Below are 15,320 nucleotides of genomic sequence, written 5' to 3'. Positions count from 1 at the left end.
TTTCTCAACTTCTTAACTGCTTTCTTCCTTGACTTGCCAGAAATGAGTCTTTCTTGGTCCTTTTTCCACTTCACTGACTTTGCTTTCCTGGTGACATCCCCTCACTCTGTTGTCCTTTAGGATGTTTTTACCCACAAGGTTCTAGTCTTGGGCCTAGTTGTTAACTTGTAAAGTCCATAAAATTTTCACAGATGATCTAACACTTCACACCTACATCTCTTTAATAATTTTTGTTTGTTTGTTTGTTTAAATAGGGTCTCACTCTGTTGCTCAAGCTGGAGTGCCGTGGCGCTGATCACAGCAGCCTTGACTTCACAGACTCAAGTGATCCACTAGCTTTGGCCTCCCAAAGTGATGGGATTACAGGTGGGAGCCACTGTGCTTGGACTTCTTTTAATTTTTAGTGTTGAGACAACTGAAGATTCACATGTAGTTGTAAGCAATAATACATAGAGACCTCAAATACCCTTCATCTCAGTGGTAATATCTTGCATATCTATAGGACAATATCACAGTCAGGAAACTGACATTGATACAATCCATCTGTATTATTCAGTGCTCACCAGTTTTACATGCATGCATTTGTGTGTGTGTGTTTGGTTCTATGCAATTTTATCATATGCACAGACGATACACCCACATTCTGACTCCCATTCCAAGGCCCAAAACTGGGCTCTTATCATTCTGGGGAGAGGGGTGCTTAAGTAAGAAATACAGCAGGCTCTAAGTCTGACAATCCCCATATAGTAACAAAAGGACTCTCTGCTATGAGCAGAGCAAATCTAAAACTGTAAGAAGTAAATTTCCATCTCTTTTTATGATGTTCTCCTAACCAGGAACAACCTATGAGCTCCTTTCCACACCTGCCCAACCTGCTAAATCTGGCTTAAGTCCTTCTCTATGGAAAGCCCTCATGGTGCTACCTACCAGTCCACAATGAGTCCTTCTGGACTTCACTGTGTGTTTTCCATTAGATGTAAAGCTTCTTGAGGATGGAAAATGAGGCTTTTTTTTTGTGAGTTCCATGGATCTGATACATACCTGTCTTCAATAATACAAAAAACCATTTGAATTACTAAAATGGGAAAATGAAGGAGGAAAAAAAAAAGAAAAAAAGAAAAAAGAAAAAAAAAAAAAAGAACAAGGCACAATTTGCCATCACAGAGGACTCCAGGAACTAGGATTTCAACTTTATCAACTAGATTTTTTAAAAAATAGTACAAAAAGCATGAACAAAAGGCTAAATCCTTCCTTTCCTTCCCACAAGATTTCACACTTGAAAGAATACTCACCCTCTTCAACAGTCAGCAGGTTACCCAATTCTGCCGATGTGTGATACTGGACTGGCTCAGAACTCTTCACATTTGCCAGTGGCAGGAAGGGGTCATAATCCGTGGATGACAAGTCAGCCAGGGTCAGTGTGTAGTGACTCTGTTGGGTGTACGTGCTCGAGCCACACACACAGCAGTGCAGAACCTGTGAAAACAGAGGCTATGTGCACCATGGATGCTACCTACCTCTTGTCCTCTGACAATCTGTCAGAACTACTGTAGCACTTAGCAGCTAGGACTCCTGCTTGGTAAGACTTGAAAACATTGCTTATTTCCATTCTTAAATACTTCTTGCTATTAGCAAGTTTATTTTGCTTCTTTCATGTCAATGCCAAGATATATATTTCAAAGCAAAAGAAAAGTAAAAGTTAAAAAGTTCTTATCCACATTCTGCATGATTGCACACACCTAAGTCCTCCTCCTGTCCACCAAAGGCAACACAGGTAGAAGGAACTAATCAGGGGATGAAGGGTAGTGGTGGGATGGGTCAACCACGGTGGAGGGTGGAATGAGCACAACAGACCATTAGTGCACGTTATGACCAGTCATGAGTTTAAATTAGTATTACTCATGACGCCATGAATTATAAGGGCTAACTTAATACAATTTTTAAATTATTCTTCCTTTTACAAGATTAGTTTCCTGAGAGTTCACTGGTTTTTCTACAAATTGCAGTTGATTAAAGATCTATCTACTAGTTTGAGCTTTTGTACACATATAAGACATGCAAACACAAATCATCTTGAATGTGCCAAATGCATAAATGAGGTAATAATTATAACTGATTTCCCTTTTTAATCATAAATTCAAGGTAATAAACTCAAAACACTGATTTTTATAAGAATCAAGGTAATACTTGAGAAAATAAGAAAACACCATTGGGTTAAATATATTTCTGTAAAGTAAATTCACTTTTAAATGACTAGCTTTGGTTTGCTGACTTGGCAAGAGGCCTTGTGGTCAGGTACCCTTTGTACACAGCTACAAAGTACCAAGAATTATAGTTGTCGGGGCAACCACTTGAATATGTCCTCTTCCTAGCAAAAAAAAACAAAACAAAACAAAACAAAAAAAAACGCACTATAGGAAAATCCTTATAGCAGCTCTCTTATTAATGTAAAAATTGAGCTGCAATCACTGAGATAATTAATTTCTAGTAGCCAAAATGCAATAAATGTAGGAAATGCACATGAAAGTCACATGTTATATGTAAACTAGCACAACTACTTTGGAAAATTATTTGGTGTTCACTACTAAGGCAGAATACATGTACTCTAGCAACTTCACAAAGTTTTTGCACAAAAAAACCTTCAATATTCACATTTTAGTGGTACAAAACTCTAAACTACCCAAATGTCTATGAACAGTAAAATGGATATATTATGGTTTATTCTGTGTAATACTATATATCACTAAGAGTGAAAAATCTACAACCATTCACAACAGTTTGAATAAATCACTCAAAAATAATGTTGAGAAAATATGTCAGACACAAGAGGACATACTGTATGATTCAATTTGTATAAAGTTTAAAACAGGCAAAACTACTCTGCTCTGTTACACAGGATAGTGGCTATCCCTGGACATGTGAATCAGGCCAGTGGCTACGAGGAGGCACAGAGAAGGCTTCTAGGATGCCAGGAATGTTCTGTTTACTGATCTGGGCTCTGATTTTACAGGCAAGCTCACTTGGTAAAAATTCATCAAGCTTTCACTTATAGACTGATGCAGTTTTCTGGAAGCATATTATACTTCAATTAAAAGTACACTTTTAAAATACAAGAAAATCCCAGTTATTTAGTAAATTTATTAATTATGTCTACTATGAGGTAACTTTTATATTGGTAAAGCAATTTTAAGAGAGATCTTTAAGAAAAGAACAAACTCAGAAAAAGGATTTACATAAGTGATTGTGGCTAATGTAGTTGGCCCAAACCAAGCTCTGTACAGGTTTATGAGCCACAAAAATAACAGAAGTATCTAATTAATCCTAATATAGTTATTAAAATCTTTGACACTGTAGAAACCAGTTAAGAATGCACAAATACTTTTTAGTAGAATTTCAACCACAATTAGGTGTTTTTATTTTTTATTTTTAAAAACTGAATACTTTAAAAAATAAGGCAATAAAAGTAATCAGTCTGTGACTTGGACTCTTTTTTATTATTAAAGGTTTGATACTAAAAGAATAAACCACAGAATTTTCCCTCCATGATAGTAATTATTCAGTGGACATGCAAATGCTAAACAAACAAACAGCCAAGGTTTGAGAGAGACTGTTAAGACAAATTACAGAGGATATTACAAGCAGTCCAGAGTAAAAGCCACACCTAGTCATCAGTGTGTACCTGTGTGGGGTAAGGGCTGGAGGGCTAAATAAGAATAGTTTAAATGCTATAAAAATGATGAAGCTACTTACTTTGATATGACATAGTTCCTTAATTTATTTCTTAAGATTTTTTTGAGGCAAAATGATTACTGAGACCATTAAACCTTTTTCTTCCTTTGACAAACAGATTTTGTCAAACTAATGCTGTATACAAATATACAGTCAGATAAAAGAAATAAGACAGTAGGGTGACTATAGTTAACATTAATCAACTGTACATTTCAAAATAGCTAGAAGAGAATAATTCCAGTGTCCCTAGCAAAAAGATAAATATTTAAGATAGACATCCCAATTATCCTGATTTTATTATATAAATGTATCAAATTATCAAATGTACCCTGAAAATATGTACATCTAATATCCATCAATAAAAGCAAATTCATTTTTTTAAAAGAAGCTATTGGCCCTAGGGAAAAAAATTAATGTAGATAACCCTATAATGTGAATAGTTCTTTTTTAAATTAAGTAGACACAGACCATATTCCATGAAAATTGAAGAATTCTGACCAAACTGAGGTGTTTTAAAGATTAAAGATGACAGTCATGTAAAATGCACACATCTTTACCTTGGTAACCACTGCTTCTTTGTATCTGTTCTGTTCTGCTTTCAGTCCTTAAGTTATTTACTTTTTTTTTTTTTTTTTTGAGAGTCTTGCTCTGTTGCCATGCACCAGGCTGGAGTGCAATGGCGCGATCTCGGCTCACTGCAACCTCCGCCTCCCGGGTTCAAGCAATTTTCCTGCCTCAGCCTCCCGAGTAGCTGGGACTACAGGCGCACACCACCACACCCAGCTAATTTTTGTATTTTTAGTAGAGATGGGGTTTCACCATGTTGGTTGGCCAGGATGGTCTTGATCTCTTGACCTTGTGATCCGCCCACCTCGGCCTCCCAAAGTACTAGGATTACAGGCGTGAGCTACTGCGCCTGGCCAGTTATTTACTTTTTAAGAAAAAGTTTAAGCCACCATAAATCCTTTTCAAAAGGGCAATGATATATAAGTACATGCATAAAACATATTTTGGTGATTCTCCGGCATATAAACCCACACTCCATTCCCCCAGGCCCAGGTGGAGACTCACCCTGTAGATATAATCCAGCAAGGGGGCTCTGGCCGTGTGCTGCTCCTCTAGGACCGCCGTGGACACTGGGTGGAGAAGGACACTCACGGGCAATGCCATGCACCAGTCCAAGAGGCAGAGTAGCAAGGACACAATAAACTGGAAGAAGAACATGCCCGGTAACTTATGCTGTAGTCTCTGAAACCTCACTACATTTAATAATAAACAAGACAACTGTCCCTACATATAGTAGTTATTCAATGGACATACAGATGCTAGATAGGTAGGTAAGTAAATAAATAAATAGCATTTTCACAGAAAAAACTGTGAAGGTCAATGCAGAAGAATATTACAAAGGATATCATAGTTGTAACATGGTTTATCATTCTACCTTACATTAAAATTTAAAAACACTCCAGGAAAATCTTAACTCATGTACCACCTACCTTCTTGTCTGTTTCCACTGAGGAGTACTCTGCACTTGGTAAAAGAAAAGCAATTGTGGCCACAAGGATCTGCATAAAAGATAAATGCCCAATCAAGCAGACAACATTAATAGCGTTGTAAGCCTATGTTAAGAGTCCCACAATGGCCTTGCAACTAAAGCCCGCTTGGTGCCAACTCATCAGAGAAAGGTGAAACAAAGCAGAGGGCCAGCTGTGTGGTAATCTTGAAATTAAGAGAAGCTAATGGGGCCACACCTAGTTTCTACACTACTTTACCGGTGGAAAAATTGGGGCGGGGGGGGTGAGCAGAGAAAAGACTATTTCATTTCTCTCTGCAGTCACATAATTCTTAACATTGGTCTCCACAGTTTTCATAGTGAAGTAAAAAATACTTTCAAAAATAATTATGAAAATGCCCCACTTAATTTTATTATAAATTGCTCTAAGCCTCCACCTGCTGTCCTGGTGTAAACAGCACCCCTTTCATTCTCAAAAGCAGTCCCATTTAGATGATAAATTACATCATCACCCCCAAAACTCTACTTTCCATTTCAGAGCATTTTATGTTCCCATGTCCAAAGTTCCAGTTCACTTCAGGTCACTTCAGGTCAAAAATCACTTGTGCCTTTTAATGTATCTGAGAACAAAGTGATCTTTCCAGTGAAATTTGTCTAGGGCTAAGAGAATATAAGTTAATATCACTTCTTCTCTCTCCTTGTAATGCTTCATGAGGACAAATTAAATTTCCTCGAACTGTTACCATTGGATGTATAAAGAACAGGGCATGTTTCAAAAGTGCAGCTATAAAAATCAGTAGTGGAAGTGCCTTATCCCACAAAGACACCTATGAGAGTGAAGGTGCCTGCTTGTGTACAGGCAAAGCACACTTGGATGCAAGCGGCCTTCAGGATATGACTGTTGAGACAATTCTTCCTACTCCTTCCACCCCTCTCTCCCACCAGTTACCCCCACAGAGGTTATCATGGTAGCAATCTCATTACAGCCAGTAATCACGCTAGGGCAGAAAGTGTGGTCCAGGGCTTTAGTCTGGGAGAGACTTCTGTTTTACACACAGCCACCCCCCTGCACCCCTCACAGAGGGCATCATAACCAGCTGCCTACTCCTTGTTGGCACCATCCAAATTGCTCTTGATGAATGAAGCCCAATCTACAAAAGGTCTCTTTGTTGTGGTAGTGCCTGCCTTTCAAACTCCCCAAGTATAAGCCTCTGCCTGGAACACTGCTGGCTTCTTTATATAGTGTCTGAAATCATAGCTGAGAAGAACCAGTCTAACTTAATCTTAAAAAGAGTGACTTGTGGCAATTTAATAGTCAGTTCTCTAACAATTATTTGAATATCTATAATTAATTAAATATCAAATACAGTAAAAAGGAAATGCTTATGTTTTAGTATTACAGAAAAAAAGACTTACTTCTGCCATTTTCCGAGGCAGAGCAGTTTCAAACATCTGAAGCTTCTCCCAGTAGGAAACCAGCAACTGAAGCACATCACAAGCTACCTGGGCCACGATTTTGTTAGGAAACTATAAAAGGAACAGAATCCCAAAGCAGATACGTAACTGAACAGCTGCATCATTCTTAAGGACAAAATAGTTATTTCTTCCCAGTTCCTTACAGATTACATTTATCTGTTTTGCCTCAAATTGATGAAAAATATGTCCTATTACCAGAGAGTTTAGATATCATCACATCACCATTCTAAAACTGCCTCTTCTCTAGCCTCATTGTGTTAATTTATATAATGTTCTACAGGAACAAGGAGATTTCGTTTAATCATTTAGAAATTAAAACCATTACTTCAAATTTCTTATTCAGCTCACATAAGTCATATTTTTTAAAACAAGAGAAAATTAAACTGTACCCCAGTGTGCTGAACCTTTTAACAGGATTTTCCTCATTCTCTCACTGATAAATCTTCACTGACAGCTCTGCAAGGTAGATGTTATTTTCATTTTACACATGGAGAAACAGGGATTGACCAAATGACTTTCTATCCTATGAAATAAAACTTGACCTGTATGTGTAACATACTAAGAATGTGTAAAATTAGAGTATAGGAGAAGATAACTAATGGATTATGGTATACTCAATTATTTTGCATCTATTTCCTGAGGCTGGCATGCGTCTTAAGTCACCACCAAGGTCTGGATGCTTCCATTTATTGTGAGGCAGCATGTCTAAGGGCGGCACCTTCAAAGTCTTACTTTTTCATGCTGGGAGAGCATGGAAGGGAAGAGGGCACCCTCTGCTTTTCTCCCTGGCCAGAACATGGGCTACATCATTATCCATATCTCATTATCTAGGGCGGAAAAGGTTCATCACTGACCCTAGTCTAGGGACACCTCACTCTAAGCCACATGAAGCAGACACCATCAATGTTTAGTGCCCCACTGACAAATGTACAGAATAAGGAAGAAGGTGAGGGAAAGGTGATCATTTTAATTCTGCAGAATAAACTATTACTGACTACCCCTACTTGAGAGGCACTAGCTAAACCCCGGGCTGTAGTAGTTGCACTCAGGGGCTCTTCACAGCCTTCCCTGGCCACAGAGATCCCGTATCCCAGATGATCCGATTTCCACTGGCCTTGTTCCATCTCTCAAACACTCTGGCTTGCTTCTGCCCCATGGCCTTTGCACCTGCTCCTTCCCAACTTTACTTGGAACATTTAATTCCCAGTCTGCATGTGGCTTGCACTGTTAGATCTTTCAAATTGTGGCACAAAAATGTCATCTCCTCCCCGAGGCCACCACACCTACCTAAGAGCTGAGTGGCAGCCCACCCCTCTCAGCTCTTCAGCTTCATCCTATTCCCCTATTAGATTTCCGTCATGGCATTACAGGCTATCAGAGGTGACCTTTTTATTTGTTATTTTCCTGCATATATTGTTCACTTATATCTTTAATGCCTAGCATGGCCCCCTTAAGGATGTGTGTGGTATGCTTAAGGTGAAGATGAAACTCTGAGGGAGTGGGAGAACATGAGTGGGCACTGTGTGTGTTGCTGCTGCACCACAGTGGTAGAGTCATCAGGTGGAAAGATAAGGCTGGCAAAGCTCTGAACTCAAGAAGCTGGAAACAGACTAGGGAAAATTATGAGTTGACAAACAAGACAAAAAGCTATGGACAGAGATGGGTAGGACATGAGGCTTGGGGGAGAATAGGCAGAGAGAAGGGATCATGGAGGGAGAAGAGAGCTAAGGTGCACCTGGAAGAATGCAAGTGGGGATTTGGGGTCTCCTTCCAGGCATGAGTGGCAGGGCCCAAGCACCAAGGTAAGGAAAGGTTGGTCAGATACAGGGGTCTGCAAGCAGGGTGGTGTTACTGACATGTAATGAAGGAGGTGGGGAATGATGGAGATGAAATAAGCCATTAATTTGCTCTCTCACTCATCCAGCATACAGAGTACATACAGAGTATATACATACAGAGTACCAACAGAGTGCCATGCTGAGCGCTCCAGCCTGTGGGCCGTACTGGTCAGCCTGTGTGTCGACAGATCACTCTGACAGTGGTATGAACAGTGATCTGTGGGGGTCAGTCTAGGACTGGTGACTCTGACCAGGAGGCTCAGTATTGGCAGGGTGAGCTATGTGAGGGAAGAACTCGGGCAGTAGGTGGGACGGACCATGGGCATTCAGGAAGTACAACTGGCAGGACTCAAAGCCAGAAACAGCAGTGGGGTAAGGAAGAAAAGGAAAGTCAGTGATGTCTCGGAAGACAGGGTGGGAGAAAGAGCAGGGCTGGACAGCTCACAAGAGTTGGTGAGTATGGCTGTGGCTTAGCACCACCTCCCCCAACCACCCCATGCCCACCATCCATCTGCTACCCCACCATAAACAAACCAGCCAACCAACACGTTGCTAAGTGGAATGCTCTGCACATCCACGGGCATACCTAGGTCACCCTTGCAGGGCAAGATGCTTGTAAGCACCCTTTCTGAAAGGTGCTTACAAGCGAGGCGGTGCTAGCTTTACGTGGAGCCTGTAAAGCAGAAAGCCCTGCCAGGGTCTGTGCTCTCCACTACAGCCACCACTGTGAGAAGAGGGGGCTCTAGGAGGCTTTGGGGCTCTGCCAGGAGGGAGAGAAATGGAGAGAGGAGGCAATGGGGGCCTTGGCCCCACCCCCAGCCCAGCTCCAGCCTGATGTGTGGGTAGTGGAGAGCGCAAGCCCAGGCAGGCTGCTTCTCTGTTTCTCTCCCTCCTGGCACAGCCCCAAAGCCTCCTAGAGTCCCCTGTTCTCACAGTGGTGGCTGTTCTCCTTGTTCCTTGGAGAAACTCTTTCCCTTCCAGTCCTCAGTTCTTCGATTTATGTGTTATGTCCTTAGGTAAAACAACCCAGTTGGCACAACAACACAAGAACTAGAGGGAGGCAAGGAAGGAGGGAATTGGGGAGGGAGGTGTCCCCAGAGACCAGGACTTAAGTCAGTGAGTTTCCTGTTATTAATAATGGTTAAAGACAGAACAACTTGGCTGCATCCTGATCCCTCTACTTTCTTAGCAATTCAAGCTGGAGCCAGTTATTTGACTTTCCTCAGTCCTCTTTTGTTGCTATCCAGAGGGTGGGGATTCAAAGGACAATTTCCATGCTGTGCTGAGACAGCGAACAGAGTGAGAGCTCAATATGTGGTAACCACGTTGTTTTTCTGGTGTCTTATATTTCCCCGCATAATTATAGAAAAGTTGCAGAAATTTGAGAAAATCTATCTATCCCTCTACTCTGTTATCAATATCTATCTCTTTCCTATATTATATAGACATATATATATATATATAGTTATGTACCTCCTAACAATGTTTTGGGAAACATTCAGTAAGCACCACATATACAACACTGGTCCCATAAACTTATACTGCTATATTTTTACTGTACCTTTTCTATGTCTAGACATGTTTAGATATACAAATACTTGCCAATGTGTTCCAATTCAATATTTAGTTCCTACAGTATTCAGTACAGTAGCGTGCTGCACAGGTTTATAGCCTCAGAGCAACAGGTCATACCACACAGTCCAAAAACCATCTAGGTTTCTGTAATATTCTTTATGATATTCACACAACAATGCAATCACCTACTGATAGTTTTCTCAGAACATATCCCCATCATTATGCGATGCATGACTGTGTGTGTGTGTATGTGTGTGTGTGTCTGTATTTCCTTCATTCTAAGACACCACTGAGTTATTAATAGTTTTTCCATGGAAGGGGTAGAGATGGGGGAACCACCTTACATTGACTATATACATCTAGATTTAAGAAAAATTAAAAATTTAAAAATAGATCTTAGAATTCAAAAAGGGTATTTAAAAATGAATTGGGATCCACATTGATATATAATTTATAGCCAACTTGTTTCCACTTTAATAATTATATGTAAATATTTCTCCATGGCTTTGGGAGTTGTCCTGCACACCTTAGCTGTGCAAAACTCCATACATGTGGCCAGAGTGTTCTGGGTTTGGCTTTGGCAAGCTCCTTCAGCTCCTGGTCAGCTCATCTTCCTCATCTGTAAAGTGGAGGTGGCACTGACACTTCCCCTCATAGGATTAAACCAGCCGACAAAGGTCAGGGGTCGGCACCCTGCTCTGGCTGGAGGGGCACTCTTCTGTGATATTGTGGTTGGATCATTTTTCCATTCCTCATCACAGGGATCAGCAGCAAAATTTCCAGCTCCCAAAATACAACAAGCACCCCCACCTCCACTCCCAGGTGTTATGGAGGAGAAATAGGGGAGGACGAGGCAATGGTGGTGGTCAGAGGGTGTACCTGGGGAACAAGAGGCATTGAGTTTGGTCAGGCAGGGGCCAGACGCCAAGCCAAGGGCAGGGGACAGTACTGGCTGGTCATTCTATGGGTACAGCGGCTGTTGCTGACCTGATGGTGACTGTCCCAAGCGTCAGTGGTAAGCACCATTGCTATTAGAGCTGCATGTGGCAGGTGGCACAGAAGGACCAGCAGCAGCCTGAATGCTGGTGTTAGGTGGATGGTTCAGGGGTTGAACTTTGGTTCAGTGAGGTGGTCATTCTAGAGCCTTGAACAAGTTCCTTAACTCTCCTGTACCTCAGTTCCTCTACTAGGACACTGACCCCTGAACTAAGAACTTCCACAAAACCCTCAGCACAGCGCCTGGCAGAGACTAGGCACTCACTGGTTCCCTAAGTGTGATAATGGCAATGCTATTTATTACCACCATTTCCAAGCAAGAGCCAGGAAAGGACTCAGCAGGATTTGAGCTTTGGCTTAGAGGCAGCCTAACAGCACATGCATATCTTTAATGCCACACAGATCTGCTTTTATTGCTGGTTCCATCACTTACACCTGTGTGGCGTTGGGCTTGTCACCTAATTTTTCTGGGCCTTGATTTCCTCTGGTATGAAACAGAAATTACAACATCTATCTTGCAGAGCTGTCTTGAAGATTAACAGAAGTATTTAGAAGTATTAGAAGTATTGAGAAGTATTAGAGCTCACCATTATTCTGACCTAGTGTGAGTGCCCATTACTTCTTATTAGCAAAGCAAAGAGAGAAAGATGTCCTACAAGTGCTCAAGACTCAGCCAGATAGTAAACACTGAGGGTCCTAACTGGAAGCTGTGGAGGCCTCTCCCAGGCCTGCTGAAGAAGCCAGAGCACAAGATCTCACTCCCTTGTCACGCCCACCAACAGGTGACAGGTGTCCTCCTTGCCACAGGAGCTTCCCAGCCACTAGAGGAACCCCATTTGGCCACTGGTCCAGGAACACTGGAGGAGACACTGGCAGCCTGGGCACAGCTGCCAGCAGGGGAGTAGCCATTGCTGCCCCTCCCGGGAGCCTCACAGCACATTTACCACGGCTCTCAGAGAGAAATGGGACTCACAGTCCCTCTGCAATTGAGGGGAGAAAAAAGATGGGGCTAATTCAAACTCAAATTGTTAAATGCCTGAGATATGGCTTAATATCCAATCGACACCACAAACTGGTAATACCTTCAGAGTTACTCCTATCACATTGATGGCCTCTTTCACCTGAGGGTGGCTTGTACACTGTGCAAGCTCTTCACATATCCAGACTCCAAGGGAGCAAATGGCAATGCATCTTTTTAAAAAGAAGAAAACAGAGGAAAATTCTCATGAAATTTAATAAACTTTCTTGGTATTTTCAACTAACACAACACTTTAAATCTATTTATATAAAATAGCAAAAATTACAAATCTATTAGCAGAATGTCTTCTTGAAAGAAAAGATAAAGAACCTTCAATAGGTCAGTTTTCAGTACAAATAGAAATACTGAATAGTTTAGTACTTAAATATTTAATGAAACAAATGGCATATTTTCTGTTAATTGTCACAGCCTGTACATCACTTAGTTTTGTTGAAACTAATGGGCTATTACATTTTATTGTTTCAAGATATTTTTGAGGAATAAAAAACATGAATCTGAGAAAACTGTCAAAAATTGAGTTTATAATTGTTTTCTTTACAATAATATGCACAATACCTACTACAAACAAAACAAACACTGTGTTTTAAAGTATATTTAAATACAACTTTCAAAATAAATTTCACTGTTATTTCTTCCAAATGATGTGCTAGGACCAGATATTCTTCACAGAAAGCCAAGCATGCCATATACATTTCTATTCTGTTTTTAACTCCATAGAAATTTGGCTTTCTACATTAAAGAAAGAGAAAGGAAGAAGAATTGCCAAGACTTGATGGTTTAGATGCAGCAGGTGCAGGAAAAAGAAGAAATCAAGGGTTTTCTCTAAATTTCTGAACTGAAAACCTGGGGGAATGGTGGGGCCATGTGGTAAGATGAAATCTAAGGGACAGTCAGTTGCGGGGAAAAGTCAGAAGCAGACTCAAGGGTTCAGTTATAGTAGTGTTAAAACATTCAAGTTGAGATGTCCAGTAGGCAGTTTAATATATAAGCCTGAATATAAAAGGGGCTCACTGAAGACGCAAGTAAATAAATCAGCAAAAAGACGGTATTTAAAGGCTGATTAGAATAAGAGTGCCCAGGAAGTCATAGAGAGAACAGGCCCAGCCCTAAACCCTGAGTCACTCTAACATTCATCAGAGGTTAGGTAGAGGAGGAGAGTTCAGCAAAGGAGACAGAAAGGAGAAAGTTCAATGAGGCAGGAGCAAAATCAGGGAATTATGTTCTGAGGAACACGCATTGTTCAGGAAGAGAGCAACAAAAGACTAGCTGCAGACTTGGTAAGTATGCATGTTCAAATATCTAGTATAACCTCTAAAAGAATAAAAGGGAGCCTATGACTTAAAAACAATTGCGGCAATAAATAGAATAGAAAAAAATCAAAAAAAAAAAAAAGAAAGAAAGAAAGAAAAACAGGGGATGGGGAAATGAAGGCAAGATAAAGGAGAAATAAAATATATATTATACTTTATTTTAAATAGGAAAGAAAGATCCTATTAAAAATAAAGTATAAAATACAATAAAAGAAGTGCATTCAAACAGATCAGTAATTATAACAAATGTAAATGAACCTAAAGCTTCAGTTAAAAAATAAAGATTGGATGGGATAAAATTATAAAATCTGGATATATGCAGTTTTTGCAAAAACATCTAAAAGCAGAATACAAAAAAGTTAATTAAAAGGAATAGAAAGTATTATTTAAATATAGCTAAACCAGTATCAAAGTGGTCTTAAAGATAAAAAATTCCTCCTTAGAAATAAAGAGTCACTACAAAAATACAAAATATTTGTTTCACTATAGATATAGGACAATTCTAAACTTTTATGCAACTAATCACATACCATCAAAATATATAAAACAAAAATTGACAGTATATAAGGAGAAATACATAAACACATTATAATAGCAGAGATTTTAACATTTTTCTTCCAGAAGGTGATCAAGCTGATGAAAAAAATCAGACAGGATACAAAATATCTGAAGCCTAGGATTTAAAAATTTAATCTAATAAACACAACTAGAAGACTACGCTCAACAAAGAATAGGGCATACTTTTTTTTCAAGTTTATATGGGATATTGACAAAAACTGACTACCTAGTGGGCAATTAATCAAACTTCAATAACATCAAAGACTGCTGTAAGATATTTTGATCCACAATGCAATTAATTAAGACATAAGTAATAAAAAGATACCTATAGAATTCAGACAAAGTAGTAACTAGAAATAAATATATAGTCTTAAATGTTTACATTTGTAAAGGAGAAATTAATAAATAACCTTAAAGGTAAGAAAATAATATATAACCTTAAAGGTAAGATTGTAAAGAAAGTAAAAGGAAAGACAGAAAAGAGCAGAAGGTGGGAAATAAGAGCAAATATAAAATACAGAAGTTGAACAAAGACAAAGTCTAGTCTTTGAAAAGACTAATAAAATTGACAAATCTTTGGCAAAACTACTTAGGATACACAAAACATGTTAAAGATTAAAAAGTGAATGTAACCACATAAGTGAAAGAGAGAAAAGATAATAGAGATAACTCATATACCAGTATATTTTAAAATTTAGGTGAAATGGACAAATTCCTAGAAAAGTTTGGTTTATCAATACTGCCGAAAAAAAGAAGAAGAAGAAGAAAACCTTCATAGTACTAAAATTATGGAAGAGAATTAGTCAGTGGTTAATATTCTTATCAAAGTTAGTTTTACCATCAAGGTCTACTAACTACACAAGAATATTAACTCTAATTTTGCAATAACTCTTTCTGACTAAAGAGAATGAAATTGTACTTAACTCATTTTGTGAGAGTTTATAAACTTATAATCAAACTTGATAAGGGAAGGATGGGGAAGGAAAATTATAGGCCATCAATATGGGACCTGAACAAAATATTAGCCAAGCCAGATCTTTAGGATAACCAAGTTGGGGTTATCCAAAAATGTAATGTTAGCTTAATATTTGCGAATTATTATCAGTTTAGCTTCTAGCAACGGCAGACCAGGAAATTTGGACTAACCCATCTATTGAAGATAACCAAAGAAATTAGACAAAATACAAAATAGAAAACCCTGAAAATCATCAAATAGCTGATAAGGTAGTGATGACTGATGGGCTGCTGTCTTGGAATGAGACTACAGAGGGAGCAGGACATGAACC

The 15,320-nt window shown here is 39.3% G+C and overlaps 1 protein-coding gene across 4 annotated transcripts in view; it reads right to left on the bottom strand.

Annotated features, from left to right (window-relative positions):
* RALGAPA2 (Ral GTPase activating protein catalytic subunit alpha 2) overlaps positions 1 to 15,320 on the bottom strand; it is a 330,878-nt gene that overhangs the window by 134,790 nt on the left and 180,768 nt on the right. For all 4 annotated transcript variants that reach the window (XM_064375258.1, XM_064375283.1, XM_064375285.1 and 1 more), the window contains 5 exons: positions 12,210 to 12,318; positions 6,659 to 6,769; positions 5,226 to 5,294; positions 4,801 to 4,938; positions 1,293 to 1,476 (listed from right to left, as the gene is read on the bottom strand). In XM_064375258.1, the coding sequence (XP_064231328.1) occupies positions 1,293 to 1,476; positions 4,801 to 4,938; positions 5,226 to 5,294; positions 6,659 to 6,769; positions 12,210 to 12,318 (611 nt within the window). The remainder of the gene's footprint in view (positions 1 to 1,292; positions 1,477 to 4,800; positions 4,939 to 5,225; positions 5,295 to 6,658; positions 6,770 to 12,209; positions 12,319 to 15,320) is intronic.

Source organism: Aotus nancymaae, unplaced genomic scaffold (genome assembly GCF_030222135.1).
Source record: "Aotus nancymaae isolate 86718 unplaced genomic scaffold, 86718_ANA_hifiasm-v0.15.2.pri h1tg000001l, whole genome shotgun sequence".
Classification (NCBI taxonomy): domain Eukaryota; kingdom Metazoa; phylum Chordata; class Mammalia; order Primates; family Aotidae; genus Aotus; species Aotus nancymaae.
Note: the sequence above shows the minus strand (reverse complement) of the source record. Positions and strands in the feature narration are given on the sequence as shown.